The 20,239-nt window shown below is 39.3% G+C and overlaps 1 protein-coding gene across 2 annotated transcripts in view; it reads right to left on the reverse strand.

The window, feature by feature from the left end:
- Window positions 1-20,239, reverse strand: part of NEBL (nebulette) — a 346,434-nt gene that overhangs the window by 14,306 nt on the left and 311,889 nt on the right. Inside the window, exons 23-26 of one of the 2 annotated variants that reach the window (XM_007457418.1) lie at window positions 18,914-19,018; window positions 17,764-17,935; window positions 16,538-16,630; window positions 15,144-15,293 (exon numbers count right to left, since the gene is read on the reverse strand). In XM_007457418.1, the coding sequence (XP_007457480.1) occupies window positions 15,144-15,293; window positions 16,538-16,630; window positions 17,764-17,935; window positions 18,914-19,018 (520 nt within the window). The remainder of the gene's footprint in view (window positions 1-15,143; window positions 15,294-16,537; window positions 16,631-17,763; window positions 17,936-18,913; window positions 19,019-20,239) is intronic. The other variant, XM_007457419.1, reaches the window with a different exon arrangement.

A 20,239-nucleotide genomic window follows, 5' to 3' on the forward strand; every position in this document is an offset into this window, starting at 1 on the left:
AAAAAAAAAAAAAAAAAAAAGAGTTCCATGCCAGAGCCTCAAGTCCTCGTGGCCTCTGATTCTCTCCACAAGCTACAGTGGGTACTAAATCCACAACAATTATGCCTAGTCCAGCAACAAGATGCTATTTTTTAATCTGAGAGAATTCCTAGCACTATAGAAAATGCTTTTCCTTCCCTGCAGTAAACAGAAACAAGCGAGACTGCCTCTAGGTTTTAGTTGGTTTTTAACGATCAGCTGTGAGTAGACAACTGCCTAAGAAACAGCCTTGCTACATAATAAACTATGAATAAACAGACTTTAACATAAAAGTGAAACCATCTACCACTGAGTTAAAACCACCAAGTTTTAGAGACAGGCATAGTCATCACTGTGATATAAAACATTGCTCAAACTTTGGAAGCCATATGTAAAAATAAAAGCAATCATTACTATATCATATTTTACATTTTCAGCTCCAGTGTGGGCCATGAACTGTGGGAAGGAAAGGAGAGAGGAGGATTCAGTTACTTGCAGTGAGTTTCAACCCTGGCTGCATATTAAATTCACCTGGGATGTTTTAAAACCATGCTATGTCCAGGTCCCCCAGATTAAATCAGTCTCTGGGGTGGGAGTGGGAGGGAGTGGACACTGGTGTTTTATTTTTTAAATCTTCCAAGTGATTCAAATGGGCAGCCACGAGGAAGAACAACTAAGCTACTGTTGGTGTCCTCCTTCTCCACCTGACACAAATTTAGAGGCACGTGTGACACTATTTATGCTACTCCCAAATTCCCTCTCTCCCCCTGCAATGCACTAAATGTCTGCATCCTCACAAATTCATATGCTGAAATCCTAACCGCCCCCCCTACAATGTGATGGTCTTTGGAGGTGGGGCCTTTGGGTGATTAGGTCGTGAGGGTGGAGCCCTCATGAATGGGATAAGTGTCCTTATGAGAAGAGGCCAGAGAGTTAGCTAGCTCTCCTTCCATCATGTGAGGACACAAGGAGAAGATGGCAGTCTGCAACCAAGGAGAGGGCCCTCAGCAGACCTGACCATGCTGGCACCCTCATCTCTGCCTTCCAGCCTCCAGGACTGTGAGAAATAAATATGTGTTGTTTCTAATCCACCCAGTCTATGGTATTCTGTCATAGCAGCTGAACAGGCTAAAGCACACACACACCCCATGACTTTTTTCTACTTGTGGAGGCAAATATTTAACCCAGGGCTCAAGAAGCAACCGGGGATTGTGGGAAGAAAGCTGAGCCACGAGGAAGCTCACCACAGGATAACTGGGCAGGGAGTGGGGGGGAGGCTAACATTTGACACTCCTGGTGAGGCAAGAGCCACGTGGCACCAGCAACGGGGGGGCCGGGGGGGCGCGGACTAATAAAGTCCCCACTGCCGGGTCACCATCTGAGAGGAAAGGGAGACTGGGCAGCCAAGAACCATCTTTGCAATAATAAAGTCTCCCTTTCCTCCCCAGAGAAGACTTGCTTCCTAACCAGGTTGATACAGATAATGTCTCCCTGTTGGGCAGGTTTGCTAGTGGTCCCCTTACACGACTGGAGTTTCCTAAGCTTAGCACTTCTCAGCTGTGACAAAGATCCACTGTGTGCTCAGCATCTACCTGCACTTGCTCCCATGACCCACCGGCCACATTCTTCCTTGGAACTCAGGGGGTGGAGGGGCAAGGGGAACTGGGGCCACATGAAGCCCATGCTGCCTGCTGTGTCGTGGGTATAAAGGTTTCTTTGTTTTCTTACCAGCTGGGTTTATGAAGTGTGGTGAGACAGCCCTGCAGCTACACTGCACTTAGGGATTGCTTGATCACTTGATTTAACAGTAGCAATCTGTGATTATATTTTCTTTTGTGTGTGATGTTTTCCTGGAGGTAACCGTTAACCTCTTTTATTATTTGCAGTGTTCTAGGCATTTGGGATACATTTTAAAAAACGTCTTTGCAAAATCAAAAGTTCTCTCTCAAGCCAATGCTATATTCCTAACAATTTCTCCTTCTAGACTTCCATGTCATCTTTGTTTTAATTTTCCAGTCTTTTATGAATTTTATTACTATAAAGTACTGCAAACCTCCTTTAAGAAAATGCAGTACACATGAAGATGTTTAAGCACACATCTTAAGTACGCGCCTCTGTGAACCTTACTGGGGGAAAGATGTAACATAGGATTCCCAAGGAATACAAAATATGAATACGATAAAATTTGAATAATATAAATGAAATGCTTACAACTAGGAGGACTAACTCAGTTTGCTTGGAACTTTCTCGGGTTTCACACTGAAGGTTCTGCTTCCCAGGAACCTCCTTAGTCTCGGGCAAATTGGCACGGTCGGTCCCTCTCCTTATGCCATGCGGGGCCCTGTGCCTAGAGTGTCACATGTGTGAGCTGGTGGAATCGTCACCCTTTGACAGATGGTAAATGCCCATTTCACAGACAGAGAGTCTGAAGGTTAGCAAGATTCATAACTTGGTCAAAAATATCAGAGCTATGTAGGAGCTAGTATTTAAATGCCAACAGTCTGACTCCAGAAACCAAACTCTGGGCTGTACCACACCAAAATGATCATGGAAGAAATGACAAAATAGCATGAGGTTAATTTACAAATAAGCATTGTGAATTCAGAAATGTGGAAGAGCGCTATGGTCTGGAGAGGAGCTTCTAGGAGCGGGGAGGACCCGACCTGAAGTCGGAAGAGTCAGCATTGACCATGCACTCCTGCCAGTGGGGCAGAAAGGAGTTAGAGGGAGGGAAAGAAGAAAGAAAGAGGTTTAATGGGGAGATATGCAAAGCAGGCTTCTTATGCTCACAGGGGCAACTCTAGGTGTCACTGACTTTTCTGTGGTAAACTCTGGGGTACAAACCCCACAAAAAGTTTCTGTGTCTGTGGTTGATGAGGTGTGCCAGGACATCCCTGGAAGGAATTACAGTGAGAATAATTCATTCACTTTTGGAAAAGCAAGCTCAAATCACAGACAGTAGCATCACTTCTGAAGCAATGGCTTTTAGATGTCTTCTAAGGGTCATTTTGGCATCTGATAATTCTCTGGAGTGTGTGCGTGTGCACAGGTTTAACCTTTGCTGCTTCTTCCCCTTGCCAATACTATCCTGTGTTACCTAGGGCGCTTGTCATTCAGTCACCTCATCCTGTATGAACAATTTCAGGTCTATGTTCAAGTCACGTCTCCTAGTATGAATCAACCACTTTCCCACTGAGCAGCAAAGACCCCCATCATGACACCACCGAACAATTATCAAGGTCATTCTGTAGAAACTGCCTGAAAAATGTCACTCTCTTGAGTCATCATCAGCATAGTGACAAGCTCTACTCCCACAGACATTCGAAGAATCTAGCTGAAAATACAATTAAGCCCAGGAGACTATTTAACTATTTTCTTCCCTAAACTTAAATGATAGACTTACAATGTTGCTTCAATCAAATATAAGTTGGCTATTTAAAGATTCCTAATTACCTGTTAACCGCAAAAGGAAACATATATAGGTTATGTACTTTTTAGAACCATGCATACATACATTACATTTCACCATTTTATTTATATATTTGGCTTAGTTGTCTCAAGCAAGAACTTCTAAAATATTGTTTTGGGACTCTGCAATTCCTAAATGTTGAAAAAGACACAAAGTTAGTTATATTTTAAATTATCTGCCAGTTACACTTAATTACTCTCGAAAGCCCAGAAAAGCAATACATTTTGATTTCAAAGCTGTTTTTTCTCTAGAAAACGTAAGTCTGTGGATGTTCTCTGACAGAACTGAGCTAAGATGTAATGTGGTTTGAATAGAAATAGAGCACTTTGGATTGAAGAATGTCTGCTATTTTGCTTCAGAATAATCTAGCCAATTTACTCCTACATTTAGATTTGAATTTCAACTTGCGTAGTTTTTTTCTCAGATTTATTTCTAATTTTTCGCTATCAAAGCCAGAATAAACTCCCCGACTTGTAACAGTAACCCAACCGCAGATATGAGCAGGTCTGTCACTGATGGAAAAGGAAATAATTTCTGCCCCAGATTAGAGAGTCTTTAATAATATTCTCATGGCACAAAATCCATATGGCATGTATCTGTGTCTACAGGCATACGTACACGATCCCTCAAAACAAGTCAGAAGGGCTCCTCTGGTGGCACAGTGGTTGAAGAGTCCACCTGCCGATGCAGGGGACACGGGTTCGTGCCCCAGTCCAGGAAGATCCCACATGCCGCGGAGCGGCTGGGCCCGTGAGCCATGGCCGCTGAGCCCGCACGTCCGGAGCCTGTGCTCCACAACAGGAGAGGCCACAACAGTGAGAGACCCGCGTACAGCAAAATTTTTTAAAAAGGGAAGCAAACTTACAACAAAATTAAGTGATGTAAGAAAAGCCCAGGCCTATGAGAATTGGTATCAAAAGATTAATCTAGAGTAGAGTTCAAAAAAAAAAAAAAAAAAAAAAAAAAAAACAAGTCAAAAAAGAAAATAAAGTAATGTACGGTGTAGATATGTATGTGGTTTCCTGACAAGAACTATATAATTTGGGGCAGTTCTTTGATAAGATAGGATAGCAGGTAGATGGGGACGCTGTTTCCATTTAGGTAAGCCATACCACCAAGACTAGCTTTTACACACAAATTATGCTATGACTGAAAAGTCAGCTCATAGCAAATCCCAATTTTCCTCAGTGACCACTACTGCTGAGATTGTGTAAATCAATCTTACATAGCAAGATTCATCATCATTCAAGTACAGTGAAAGAAAATCTCATTACACTATTGAAGAGGTAATTCTGTAAATACTTGTTGGAGTGATATACATAATATATTCTCAAAGACCTAAAACTGGACTATGCATTTAGTTTATTCTTGCACTAATCAATTCAGATACTGACCCTTAAGGAATACCATCAATCCACGAGGAGTTCTTGAATAGTTTTACATTAGACTCCCCTAGCGATAACCCACACTAAATATCACATCTAGACATGTCTCAGTATTGATTACATTTGTGAATGACCAGGTATATTTTCTTCAACCAATGAACATCTATGAAACTGACTCAATGTGTTCCTGACATGATTTGAAGATAGGGAAATGTGGGAAAATGAGTGTTAAAGGACTGTGTGGCTTTCCCAGAGCCCAAGCTCTAAGTTCAAGGTGAGTGGCAGGGACTGGTGAAATAGGCAGGTATGAAGAGTCACAGTCAGGTAGGGAGGTGAGCAACGGGTCATTGTGATCAAAGGCACACAAGTATAAGGACCTTGAAACAGGGTCTAGGAAACAGCTTGACAGAGAGACTAGTAAACAATAAGTTCGGTACACGTGGGCCAGGTATATGGCATAAGATAAAGATCAAGAACCAGAATGTCTGAGAAATGCAGCATGGACAGATCAGGAGGATTTGGGGGGAGGGAGGTCAGACAATAAGAAATAGGAAATCTGGTCACAAGAGAAACGGCACGTGACAACGAGCCCAGGCAACAGGAGCTAATGAGCAAACGAAAGGCAGAAACTCGATACATCGCCCAGCTGTATCAGCCCGTGGACATCTTAAGTAGTTCCTGTAAAGTCAGGATCCAACCCTCATGACCTACTAGCCCGGGGCTTGGGGCGGGAGGATGTGGGCACCTAGATGAAATAGGAAGCTGGGGGGAGAACAGGGAAATTCGTGACTACAAAGATAACATTAAGACTTGACTGTTTTATGTGTAAGACAGAAATGTAAATATACGTACACTCAGTCTAGTATCCAACTTGGACATCAATTTTGATCCATAAAAAACAAAAACTACCATTTCCATTTTCATTGCCAATGTTTAACAGTACCTAATAATAAATAATAAAATAAGAAGTAAAAAACCAAGAATATCTATTCTCTCCTTTACACGTACGCCACTTACGATTTATAAAGCTCTTCCAAAGTTTACTCATTTGACACATATGCTATAGCCACATTTATATCCTTCCTGATGATCAAACCTCTTTTTCCCAATCAGCTCAGCTTCACAGGAAATATATTTTTAAAGTTTTATTGTTTGCTACTTTAAGTGTCAGATGGTTCTCCTTCAGACACATATGGAACCCTTTGATTTAATTTTGGCAAATCAATGAAAGACACATGTGCATCTTGGAACAAGTGCTATTCATTAGTATTTGATCCTTTCCCCAACTTCACACTCAGAAAAGGAAACTTATGACGTTTCTTTCATTCCAAGTCTATTGATACTAGGAATATGAGCTTCTCTAAGGACTTCAGATTCAGTCAGTCCTGAACCTTTTTCTTGGGGGAGTAACAGAACTAACTAAAAGTTTCTAACAATTTACACTGTGTGCTTTTTTTTTCTAGGCTAGATGTACTGCCTAGATGGCTAAATATAATTGTCATATTCTACTAATTGGATTTTATATTATAAAGGAATCATTTGTTTTCCTATAGATTAGTTTTCATCACAGAAATTTTGTATTTCAATCATCAACTCCTTAAATCTTCCTAAACTTAAATGAAGATACTAAACCATCACTTTGTTAACAGATGCTAGCAAACGTCTCAAATTTCGATCGGAAATAACAGTCAAATATAGAAGGGAAATAATACAACTGGGATTCTCGTACTGAATGTATTTTATTTACAGAAGTCAGGCTGGGAAGGAGTTGGATTTTTTTCAAGGGATTGGGGGTTGTCAATCAGTAATCAGAAAATGGAATTAGTGGCGAATATAGAATTACTGGATAGTTTATTTCAAATGATGGCAAAGAGTTTAAACTTTGGAGTGTATTTTCTTGTAGGTTGTTCTGGTTATCTAATTTTAAAACTGAAAATCACTGAAAGCCAATAACATGAACTTGGGACAGAATGGCATCTATAAATCATAAGACATAGATTTTCAATGGCAAAAGAGAATCAACAGAAACATTAATGTGAATACTGGGCAAAGGATTATGACTTTATGGACACTAGTCATATTAAAAGAGATTTGGAAACGGTGCTGGTTGGATACAATCCATCCCTTTCAAAATATATTAGTAGTTTATTATTGTGCCTGAGTTTAACATTTCTGTTCCGTTTCATGGCAAATTCAGCTTTTAATGACAGCTATTGCCCTTAGGCGCTTAAGGCAGATCTAGGGGTCTTCGCTGAGCCTAGGAAAGCGATGACTTGCTTTTGCTCTTCACTGAGCACCCACAGTCCTGTGCCAGGCTCTGGAAGGAAAGCCACATGGCACATGCTATTCTCTGTCTCCATGGAGTTCATGATTGAACAATAAACTAGAGTACACTGAGACAAAAGCCATGAAAGGTATGAATTTCAGAATTCTGATGGGCACATCTACTCTATTGAGTCCCTACTGAGGACAGATGTCCTCAATAAACAAACAAAACACTGAGAGAGAAGTATTTACACGAGAACGGAAGTGTTAACGTAGGAATAATTTACTGATTTCTTGGTTACGAAAGGTCATTAGCTGACTCAGGTTTTGTAATAAACACAGGTCACAATGTTACATTCTGGTGATAATCCTTCATGACTGCTTTTTAAAAAGTTATAATAAGGATTATTATTGCACTGTTACTCTCAGGTCAAAGTAACTTTAATTAGACACTAATAAAGACTAATGCCAAGTTTTAGTGATTTAACACATGCAACAAAGCTGTTTCTTTATATTTCAGATCAGATTTAATCTGAATATATTTATATATTTAACAATATTTACTGAGTGCCTAATACAAGTACTGTTCTAGGTGCTAGATATAGAATAGAGAACCAAGCAATCGGAAAGAGTCTGTTCTAACAGAGTTGATATTCTGGGGGAAACACAGACACTACACAAACTAATTAATACATAATGAAATGTCAGGTAGTAAAAAAGAGTTATGAATCCTACTCAGAAGTAGGATTGCTGGAACATATCTGGAACATTTTGGAGAACCTCCATACTGTTTTCCATAGTGGCTGCACCATTCTACATCCCCACCAACAGTGTGTAAGAGTGCCAATTTCTCCACTTCGTCACCAAGTCTTATCTTTTTTTGGTTTTGGTTTTGTTTTGGTAATAGCCATCCTAACAGATGAGGTGATATCTCATTTGATCTTGAAGAGATCTGCATTTCACTGATCTCTAAGAGACATCTGTAGTCCCTTGTTCACTGCAGCCAGACGTGCATGCAACCCACATGACTACTGGCAGGTGAATGGAAAAAGAAAATGTGGTATACACACACAATGGATTATTATCCAGCCTTAAAAAAGAAGGAAATCCTGCCATTTGCAACAGCATGGATGAACCTACAGGACGTTATACTAAGCAAATAGAAGGACAAGTACTGCCTGATTCTACTTATATGAGGTACCTAAACTAGTCAAACTCATAGAGCAAAGAATAGAATGGCAGGTGCTAAGGGCTGGGGGTTTAAAATGCTCTTTCCTTATTTTTACTGTTAGGTATTTTCTATTTTCTTTCCACTCTTGAAGAGGCAACTTTCTTTCTCTGTCACCAAACCTGTACCTCACCTACTTTCCAACACCTCTTTTAATACTTACTTCCCGGGCTTCCCTGGTGGCACAGGGGCTCAAGATATGCCAAAACACACCAGGTTTCCAATGTGCTGTGTTCTCTCTCATACGCCAGCTGTCTTCCTAAAACACCTCTTTCCCATTTCTCTGCCTGGCTCATTCTAACTCTTTATATTACTCTATCATAATGCCTCCCTGAGCACAAGGGATTTATGTATCTGGTTCACCCACTAGAATGCAAGTTCTCTGAAGACAGTAAGTATATTTTTTGTTGTTGTTGTTTCCAGCATCTCACACATATGGGAAATACTGGATAAATGTTTGGTGAATAAACAGATGGAGTTATGGGTGTTTACCAGGGCTACTGGCTACCTAATTGGTGCACCGCCCTCTTGGCACGCCTACGGACAACAACTGAGAGTTCCAGGATGTACTGAAGCATCTCTTGCAACCTAACCTCTTCTGAGGACATATTACATGGGATGGGGTGCTATAAGCACAGCACAGCTGGGGCTGTCCTAGAACTCAGAAGCTTGTTTTCCACCAGTTAAGGCAGGACTAGGTCATACCAATAAGATTCTTTCACAGCAAAATGGAAAAGTTCACAAGGTTGGAACACTGACAATGTCTGCTTTGAAAAGTGCATCTGGTTTTCCTCCCCATCACACCCCCAACCTCTTTATGCTCCAGAGGAAAACAGAAACACGTAAAATACCTGAAGCAAAACTGAACACAAGTTCAAACTGAGAAGGGTAAATACTGGGTGACATGGCAAACACATGAGAATACCAGCGATAGAAAACACTGTGAATTAAGGAAAACCAAAGGAATACAGAGCAGTACCAGAAGGCAAATACATGTTGCTGGTAAGTGACCTAAAGACAAACACAGAGATCAAAGAAAACCTCACAGTGAAATAAGCAGAAACCACCAGGATTGTTTCCACTCAAGGAACTGTGTGTCAAATGAAAATAAGTTAACCTAATCTAATACCAAAAGTCAATAAAGGTAATTTCAAATAATACTATTCAAGAATCAAAACAAAATTAGATGAAATTTAAATAAAAGCCTCCTTTATTGAATCGAAGTAACACAGTAGATATGGAAAATGCAAACCCTTTGGTAATGTAATACCTCAGAGAGTAGACCAAAAACTAAAGAAAGCCCCAAATAATCACATAAGACAATGAAAATATTCAGCAATCAAAGCAAGATGGGAAAACATCATGAGAAATGCATAACTAAAACAATGATAAAAGTGTAAAGGAGAAGGCTTTTATGTTAATGCTCATGAAAACCAAATGTGAATGATGAAAACTTTGTACTTCTGCCTCAAGGAAATGAGCTGATTGTTTAACCCTTTGTCCTAACAAGCTAAATTTCCTGTAACTCAGAAAAAAGGACCCTGAAACTATGACTCTCAGAACTGCCCAGCCATTTAATTCAAAAAGTAAAACAGGTCACCTTCAGGACATAAACACATTCTCATACCTAGAAAGAAGAGAAAGAAAAAGGAGTTTATTTAATTGATGGCACTCAGCTTAGGAAATGTAAAGTATCTTAGAATAGAAAAGCTACGTGTTCTACAGCCCTCTTGTTACAGATGTGGAATCCGAGCTTGATAAGGTTAGGTGACCGCCTGAGAACCCAGACCAGGCAGTGGGAGAGCGGGATGGTCTCTTGCCCCCACACAGTGTTCTGTCCACCACGGGACCGCGCTGCCACACACATCACCTCCAAGGCAGGAAGACAGCCCAACATTAAAGTAAAGGACACCTTTCTAGGACATAACACATTTTACCATATAAAATTCCAATCTAAATGTAAAGAAATCAATAAAATCTGGAAAAAAGGGCTTCCCTGGTGGCACAGTGGTTAAGAATCCGCCTGCCAATGCAGGCGACATGGGTTCAAGCCCTGGTCCAGGAAGATCCCACATGCCGCGGAGCAACGAAGCCCGTGCGCCACAACTGCTGAGCCTGTGCTCTAGAGTCTGCGAGCCACAACTACTGAGCCCGCGCTCCTAGAGCCCGTGCTCCGCAACAAGAGAAGCTACCGCAATGAGAAGCCCACGCACCACAACAAAGAGTAGCCCCCGCTCGCCGCAACTAGAGAAAGCCCGCGCGCAGCAACGAAGACCCAACGCAGCCAAAAATAAGCAAATAAAATAAGTAAATAAATTTTTAAAAATCATATTAAAAAGCTATTAATGAGATTTTTAAAAAATTGTAAGAAAAAAGATGGCATCTCTCAATACGAACATTACCTGTTTTTCTTCATCTTACCACTAACAAGTATTGTTCTAAAATTCTTTCCAATTTCTAGAATAGTATTTAAATAAATGCATATGATTAACTAAGGACAGTAAAGGTTTTCATCAAACAGCTGTCATCACCATAAAAGTTTCCTCCTTCTATGGAGTCACTCAGCACCTCATTACCAGGGCCCAGTGTAATACACATTTCAAAGGGGACCCCAAATTTCAAAGCAACCATGACATCATGGATACTGCTCCTTTTCCTCCCGACCAGAGAAGAAAATACCCTGGGAATGTTTCCACTTTAGGGGTTTCTTTTTCAGCTATGCTTTAATGTCACTGAAACATCAAAACATCATCAAAACAAAAATGGAAGAATTTTCTTGAAAGGCTTCCACAACAGAATTTTAATTTTTTAGAAAACTCACATGTATTTGTATATGCAGTTCTAATTTTTAAGATATTAATTTTTGTACACCTACAATTATTACAATGTATTACAATAATACAATGTTGTATGTCAATTATATTTCAATTTGTTTAAAAAGTGAAGTGACATGAGTGCAAAAAAATATTAATTTGACCATTTCATTCATTCACCAAATATTTGCCAAGTGCTTATTCTAAGAGCTGGAGATACAGTAGTATACAAAATAGCCAATATCCCAGCCATTGTGGGGCGTCTATCCCAGTAAGGCAGAAGCAGACAAGCACATAAACAAATAAATACATATTTCTGGTGCCAAGTGCTATGAAGAAAGAGTAAAGGGCCAGACAGAATGGGAAGGGGTGCTGTCTTATCTCTCTGGTAGTTAGAGAGGGTCTCTCTGATAAAGTGACATCTAAGCAGAAACATGAAGCAAAATGGATCCAGGCAAGCACATGCCTTGGGTGTGGCAGGAGGGTGAGTGTTCCAAGCAGGGGGAACAGCAGATGTGAAGGCCCGGGGTGGGCGCTTTCTTGGAAGATGTGAGTAAAGCAGGGAGACCAGGACGGCGGGAGTGGACGAGTCTACCGAAAAAGGAAGCAAATGGTTCAGGGCGGCAGTCAGGGCCCATATCAGGTGCAGGCCCTGCAGGGCAACGGTAAGGGTTTGGGTTATACTCCGAATGAAATGGTAGCAAAAGAATGACGTGATCTAACTTGTGTTTCAAAGAGATGCTCTGGTTGCCACATGCAGAACAGACCAGGGCAGAGGGCTGGTGGCTCAGGGTGGCAAGAGCAGAAGCAGAAAACTAGTCTGGAAGCTTCTGTGATGACCCGAGGGAGAGAGGGCAGTAGCTGAAACAAGCGGCAAGGGCAGAGGTGGGCACAAGGGGTCAGATTCTGGATATATTTTTCCCGGGAGAGCTGACAAGATTTGCTAATGGTTTGGATGTGGATGGGAGTAAAAGACAAGTGTGGAGGATGATTCCTGAGAGTTTGAAGCCCGTATCTGGGAAGCTGCGGGTGCTACTTAGCAAGCTGGGAAGCCTGAAAAAGCAGCAGATGTTGTGCGGAAGGTGGGAAGGTGGTTTTGGACTTATTAGGTTAGATGCGTCACTGATCATTTGAATACAGACAGACTTAAAGTACCAATCAGTAGAATGTGATGTGCTTCACTTAAGATAAATAGAATTAGGAGCATATTCCCAGGTATTCTAAAATCTTTTTGAATTAACTCAGATACCCTGTGGGTATGCCACCACTTGTGTTAATGTTATAAAACTTATTGGTACATCTTTACTTTTGCTTCATACCTCAATGTCTAGTTTCCAAAATTGGAAATGTCACCGAACACAGGCCTCGTAACAGGTAACTGAGAATGACAGGTTATAAATGCCTCTGAGGAGTCAGTTTTTCTTACAAGGCATTATTTAAGCTACTGAGACACTCCTTCCTGTCAAAAAATCTCCCCCTACCACCTTCATGGAGCCTGAAATTCCTCCACTTTAAAAAATGTCATCATTCCCTCTTAACCATGCATTAGTCTTCCCCAAATTCTTGTATAAGTGCAAGAATATTTATGTGTACTTTCTTTTAATGGAGACATTTTCTTATGCAGTTTGGCATAGTGTAGGGTCCTCTTGCTAGAAATACTTAGGAAGAAAAGGAGTGGTGGCTTGAGAGGAGAAAGGGGAGATAAACCAACAGCAGTAGGTTTTTAGAATGCAGCCTTAGAGGAGCCAGTGGAATTGGAGACGTGTGAACCTGGCGTGGAAGGAGCTGGGGAACCTGCCAGAGGGGTCTCAAATTCTCCTTCTCTGCATAGATTCATCCAAGACCTGATCACGGACACAGGTGATGACTTCTGCATTTATCTGCAGTGCAGCCTCCTCCTGTGGACTCTGACCGCCTGTTCAATGCCTCCATTTGAATGTCTCTTTGATGCACCACTTCTGTGCTCTGTTCTCTCAAGGAGAAACATTATTTTCCCAAAGCCCCCTTGGCCTAGTTAACTTCCATTTAGTATTCACATCTCAACTCAAATCTTCCTTCCCTGGGGAAGACTTCCTTGACATCGAAGCCAGATGGAGTCCCCCCCTTTGTGGCCCCCATGGCCTCCCCTCAGAGCACTTACTCAGTCCCTAATTATATATTACTTGGGTAAGTATCTGCTCAATGTCAGGGTCCCCCGCCCCAGACTCCAAGCCCCTTAGAGCAGATGCATATCTCTGCTGCTCAATGCTGTATGCATTGCCAGATCCGAGCTCTTGGCTGGTGTACAAAGAGCACTCAAACATGTGGTGAATAAATGAATGAATGCCTTGTTTGTGTGTACAGACATGAAGTAAAAGGGTCCCTGACGAAGCAAACACTAAGGTGCGTCGCATTTGCGAGAGACATCAGCTCCAGTACACTGAACTGAGTAAAGTTAAATAAGGTTGATCAAAATTTGTTCTCGTATTTGCTTTGGGTTTTATTTATCTCATCGGGCATCAACGTTATTCTGTACCTCTAGAGCCACAGAGGACACTGAAGGGAGAAATCAACAACCTTAAGTCCAAAAAAAAAAAAAAAAAAGTTACTGAATCCTTTGTTAGATAAGCAGACACATGTCTGTAGTAGTTGCCAGAGGTTGGGGGGTGCGGGAGATAGGGAGAGATTGGTAAAAGGGTACAAATTTTCGGCTACACAGTGAATAAGGTCCAAGGATCTAAAGAATAACACAGTGACTATAGTTGCTAACACTGTATTGTATAAATGAAATTTGCTGACAGAGTAGAACTTAAGTGTTCTTGCCAAAAAAAAAGAAGAAAAAGAAGAAAAAAGGTAAATCTGTGAGGTAATGGATGCGTTAATTAACTAGGTGGGGGGACATCTTTTCACAACGTACACATATATCAAACCACCACGATGTACACTTTAAATATCTTACAATTTTATATGTCAATTATACCTCAACAAATCTGAAATTTAAGAAAAGAAAAACCTTTCTACCAAGGTAGGGCAGTCTGAATGTATAATTTAAGACGTATTGACTATAACTGATTTTATTCTCACAGATGTTTTCCTATGAACGCAAAAAACAATTACTCAATTACAAGAGATTTCATAGTTTCATCAGGTCCTCAGTCCCATTACATTTCCCCCCAAGATGTTAAACTGCTCAACTTCAAAATCTCCTGCCTCAGGGATTTCAGCCCTATGGACTTTGGCTGAAAAGGAAATTCAGTTTTCCTTTTGTTCTTTTGTGCTCGCTACACTCTCCCTCCCCATGTCACTAAACCGCAGCTATACCTCAGTCTCAACCTTTAAAAACAGCTTTATCAGAAGGAGTAGTTAACATTCAAAACAATTTCAACTACCAATTTCTAGACCTAACCCACCAGCTTGGATGCAGAAAACAGGAGAAGGTAGAGGAAAAGTATGGTTATATAAAATACAGAGAAGATTATTAACAATCAACAGTATTTTCCATTAAAAAAAAATCTCATATCCCAAGTACATACCCCATTTCTTTTTAGCAAGATCTAACCCTCTCTGCAGCTATACATCAATATTTAAACACACAAATTCACAGCAACCTCTCAGCCACTCAAATATAACCGTAAGATTGATTTTCCTTAATGGAAATCAGATACAAACTCCGTAGAACTCAAGTTTCCACTCTGGCTGTGTATATCCATCGCATACAACTCCTGTGAAACAAACTCACGTAGCAGATCCCAAGACGCTGTTGTCATTAAAGATCCATTTGTAGTAAAAACAGTGAAGTAAGACAGGAAAAACAAGCATGCAAAAATGCAAATTAGTAGTTAAAAAAAAAAGACTCAACTTTCTAAACATAATTTAAAATGTTCAGATACACCCAGGCCAAACGCTTGCGCAAAAGTGACAAATTTGTTAAAGACACGCTTGTGGCACACTAAAAAAAATTTCTGAGAGTGGTTAACGCCTGATACCTCCTTCATCAGACGGTCTTGTTATCTCACTGCAGCACGAAAAGCTAGGGTAAATCTCGGATATTTCTGATTTGTCATCTCCCAGACCTGTACCAAAAGTACTGCTCGAATGAGATCGAGACCGTTGTCTCCTATAATGATTCGCCTTTTCTATATTGGAGGGAAAATATTCATACTTGTGATTAAGTGACTTGAAGAACAAAGGAAAAAAAAATTACTTAAAAATTTAAAAAGGAAGAAAACTAATCCCTTATTAAATTACAATCCAAAAGCTCAGGTATTAGAAATTCTAGTCACCTATTCCCAAACTTCAGCACACATTGCATCAACTATATAAATGACTTACTTAATGATCATTTATACTCATTTTTTGTCTAAATTTTAAAGGAGAGATGAGGGATGGGAAATTGACAAGAACTAAGAAAACACTGGCAAACTAGTAAACTTCTATCAAACAAAAGGTTTGGTTATAAATAATTCTCTTCAAATATCACCAAGGATACAGCAGTTGTTGCCTTTATTTTTAGAAAATTAAATACAATTTGGCTGATTATGTGGATCAAATTAACTATACAAATACTAGAATCCCTACTTTGCCTTGGGCTTTCAATTTTGTTAATGTCAACAATTAAACGTGGAGTTAGAAATCAGGGGGCAGAGCAAGACCTAAATGATACATCTATTTATATTTTTAAAATACTTGCATAACTGTCAAATCTTTGGTTTGCTAAATGTGGTCTGAAAGTCTGAAAAGTCAACCCATGCTATCACTATACCCAAACATCCAAACCATTTGGGTTTTGCTTTTAATTGTAAACATGCCATCTAAGTTAAAAGTCAAGTAAACTTCATAGGTAAACTACAAATTTTGCATTTTCTAAAAACTCAGAGATAAATTTTAAGGATACTTGAAAATCTATTTTAAGACATTTATGATACTATATAGAAAATCTCCCCACTGTTTTACATAGAATTCTTTAAATTAAAGAAGTCTTTAAATTAAAGAACTATACCTTTAAAATGTGTTTTTCATGAAACAAATCTCCTTTATGTCTTAGCAGTTTAGTGCAGTCCAAATGGCTGCATTTGAAAGCCCAGAAAACCTCTAAAATCATATTCACTAATAAAAAGGAGATGTAAGTAAGCTCTAGACAACTTTAAAATAAATCTAGAACAAACTAATCTAGGATATATTAAAAAGCCCTTTCGCAAGTTTTGTTTTCATAAATGATTAATGGTATATTAAATAGCACAGCAACTTTTTCAGTTTTTCAAATCCCAAACTTAAAAATTTACACTACACAAACGGCACAATGAACCTCCACAGCTCACAGCAGCTTCACTTTGAGGACAAAACCACGTAAATGGGGAGGAACTCAAAATGTAAGCAGTACCAGAGAGCATATGTAGACTTCTAGACTGAATATTGTCTTCCAGGGGATCAATGTCGAAGATGGAGCCAGGATCTGTGCGCCAAACTTTGAGGTCTTTTACCAAAGGAAGAAATCAAGAAATCAAGAATGAATGAAAAAAAAGTCAGCACCCAAGAGAGTCAAGCAAAAGTCTGAAAAGGGGCGTATGCAAAAAGCAAGCATGTAATAGGCAAACCCACTGTGCAGCCTACTTCAGAGAACAAAGGGATATTCACACTCACTGGATTTGCTAAGAAAACTTTGTGATCAAATTTAAGTTGTCTGGTTCATTGACCTTCCATGGGGAGCCTGTGAATCATCACCCAACACACATGCACGCCAGACAACTCCCCGCATCCCTGAACCCTCACCACTCGTGCTCTCCACACACTGAAACAGGTAAAATGTTGGGTTAAAACTCCTGATTAAGGACATGTGAGTAATTCATAAGAAGCAACGAAAAGGTTTTTGTCTAAGCAAACAAAATAAAAATCAAAAACTTCTCCCCCTACAACAGAAACAAACGTTGAACAAATTGAAAAATTAGTAACTTTCCTTTCTAGCCCTGCCTTAGATTTTAGTATAAGCCTTGCTCTGTCACCATTCAACACTATGTTCCTAAGATTTTCCCAGGCTGACAAGAAGGAACAGCAGGACGAGAGGTTCCTTCCTCTCTGATTTGTGAGACTTTCAGACAGCTCTCGATTCTCCCAGTTCAGAGATAATATTAAAAAATATATAAGCTATTCATATTGCAGAAACCATCAGAATCTCTCCGGCATGTCTATTTGCGGTAAAAGGACGTAAATGGGATTACTTCTGTTATGTCACCCATGCAGACAATGTCTGCGGTACAATTATACAGTACATAAGCTAAAGGGAAACAAAAAAGTTGCTCATCGTTCATTATCACCCATGTCTGATATTTGGGCTTCTTCTTTGCATAACAAGTAGGAACACTCTTAAGACCAGAAGGTTATTAAAGACGAAGAACGTCCAACAACAGAATGGATTTGCAATGATACCTGGCAAAGGCCATGAATCCCATCCAACATGGTGCAAACAGTATTACCTGTGGTCCACTTTCACCTGGGCACCACCTCAAGCCTTTGAGGAGGAGTCCGACGAATAAGGAAGCGAATTTTAAAGCCAGGGCAAGCACGATCTTTTTGACTGTGCAGACTTGCCAAGCAGGCCCGTCAGCTTACCAACGATGATTCCAGGTCTCCTGTCCATCTCCACGATGTGAGGATGGACACCTTTATAGGCGGCATCGCTGACGACCTGGGTGTTCTTCCTCACTCGCTCTGTCACGGGGTCATCCACAACAGGAGTAAAGCCCCTTCCCTTTGTCTTTTCAAAATCTTCATGATATTTCACCTGAAAAAGGGAAAAACCATATTAACTCAAACTGAAATTTCCTGATTGTTACACAACTCACAAAATTTTGATATAACAACAGTTGTCACTGTACCAGCTGCATCTAGATTATTTTCTACATAGATGTATCTTTTCCAATTATTCCAAAAATAATGTCTGAAACTTCAGTTTCCTAGCATCAGAAATCAAGCTGACATTTTCACAATGTTTTTCATCATTACGGTTAGCAGCTCTTTTAATATACAAACCTGTATATCAGTAAGAAGTGTTAAAAAGATATATTTTTAAAATCCTGGTTACTTCCTAAAACGAACTCACTCAGGTATAAATTAATATCCTATCTCTTAAACTTTAGTATGCAATAAAGTGATAAGGTATTTCTACACAATTATTCAAGAAAGCCATATTATTTAAAATTAGATTGAGAGTTACAAATAATTATATATATATATATTTTTGTATATAATTACAAAAACATATATATATTTCAAAACATGCTTTTCGTGTTCTGAAATTGGATTAGGGTGATGGTTGTTCAACTCCGTAAATTATACTAGAAACCATTGAATTGTATACTTTAAATGGGTGAACTTTATGGTATATAAAATACATCTCATGAAACTGTTCTTAAAAAATGCATATTTTTATATTCTTTAAACATGTAAACACACCAAACTCAACCTTAAAATTAATTGAAGAGAAGCCCAACCAAATATCTTTCATAAAGTACATTTACAGTAGTCACGTTAGAAATAAAAAACACACCCAAAAAGCCACTGAGAAAAATTATTTTATTAGACTAAATATTTTCATTACATTTCAGTGTGATTAGAAAGCTCCCCCCAAAGGACGGGCCCATCGGCCTTTCCATGCTTTGTTAGTTATCCAGATTAATGGTGAACAACGCCATCAGTGCATTAGGTGGTGCCATTCCTTAGTATGTTTTAGTCACAGATGGAGGACCTGGTTGGACCCTACCATTGAAATATGATTTTGAGCTTCTTTGACATGTCTGAGACCAGGTGTATCTAAAATCAGACTTGGTCTACCTTTCATCTGTCTCTGGTCCTGGGTATATTTTACCTGCAAAGTAAATAGTAGAACATACTTAAAAATAAGACAATTATAATTGAAAAAAATTACATAACTTTTTCAAGCTTCCCAAGTGAATGAAACATACACAACGTATCATGAATTACTTCCCAGGTAACTTGTTTAGTGAATTACATTTCGTTCTAGAATAACAATCTAAAATTTTACTCTCGATGGTCTCCTTTAAAGGCTGCAGCCAAGATGACCTAAATCTCTGTACCAACTGAAAACAAATGTGTGAGTGACCAACATCCACTAACAATGTGTCAGTAAAAGTGGTTATCGCACTTAAACAGGGAAAATCCAAAGCTAAATGGAACCTAAATTTATTTTTCCATTTCTCTATTTCCCCATTTCCCACCATAACACTGAAAGAATGCATACGGAACATCCCTCTATTTCCTTTTATTTGCCCACTGCAGACGACAAGAATCAATAAGTAACTAATTTAGGTTCCCTCTAAGCAGCCACCACTTAAAGGTAGTTTATGTTGAATACAATCAGCATCTCTGGACAGAAATACCACTAGAGAGCTGTGCATTGTAAAACCTAAATGCTGATTCCTAGGCACAAAGCTCTTTTTGACATCTGACCATCAGAACACTGCTATTTGTGAAGCTGATTATGTATAAGATTAGGATACCAATTATTGCAGACCTGAGGGCATATGTGCATTCAGAACAGAAGCCCTGTTATTTCCTAAGAGAAAGCACACTCCCCGAATAAGACACCAATGTGCACCAAGGGAGTTTAATGAGTAACTGAATTCTGTGTTAAATATATTTAAAGATTTTTTTTTTTTTCCCTCTAAATCCTTACTTTGGAGTAATGAGTCATTTCTTATTTTGTTTTGCAGAGAGGATTTAACAATCCACATTCAATGGAATACATCTGTAAAATAACAATTGTTTAACTTACACACCAAAGACTTTACTACTTTCAAAGACACTGGCTAAAATAACATGAATCATTGTTTAAATGAACATAATACAGTTTAAAACAAAACTTTAAATGTAAGTGTTGGTCACATCTGGAAATATCAACAAAGAGTTGCAGGATAATATAAAGTTAGACAGTGGCAGCTTTTGGAAGTCATCTGAAATAATACATGTACTTATTGCATATATTACAAAGGTTTCTTGGAAATCGATTTTATTTTCACAAGGAGGAAACAGGTTTGCAAGTAAATAATATAAAGGACATGTCCTTTGT

This window comes from Lipotes vexillifer, unplaced genomic scaffold (genome assembly GCF_000442215.2).
Source record: "Lipotes vexillifer unplaced genomic scaffold, Lipotes_vexillifer_v1.1 scaffold1332, whole genome shotgun sequence".
NCBI lineage: Eukaryota > Metazoa > Chordata > Mammalia > Artiodactyla > Lipotidae > Lipotes > Lipotes vexillifer.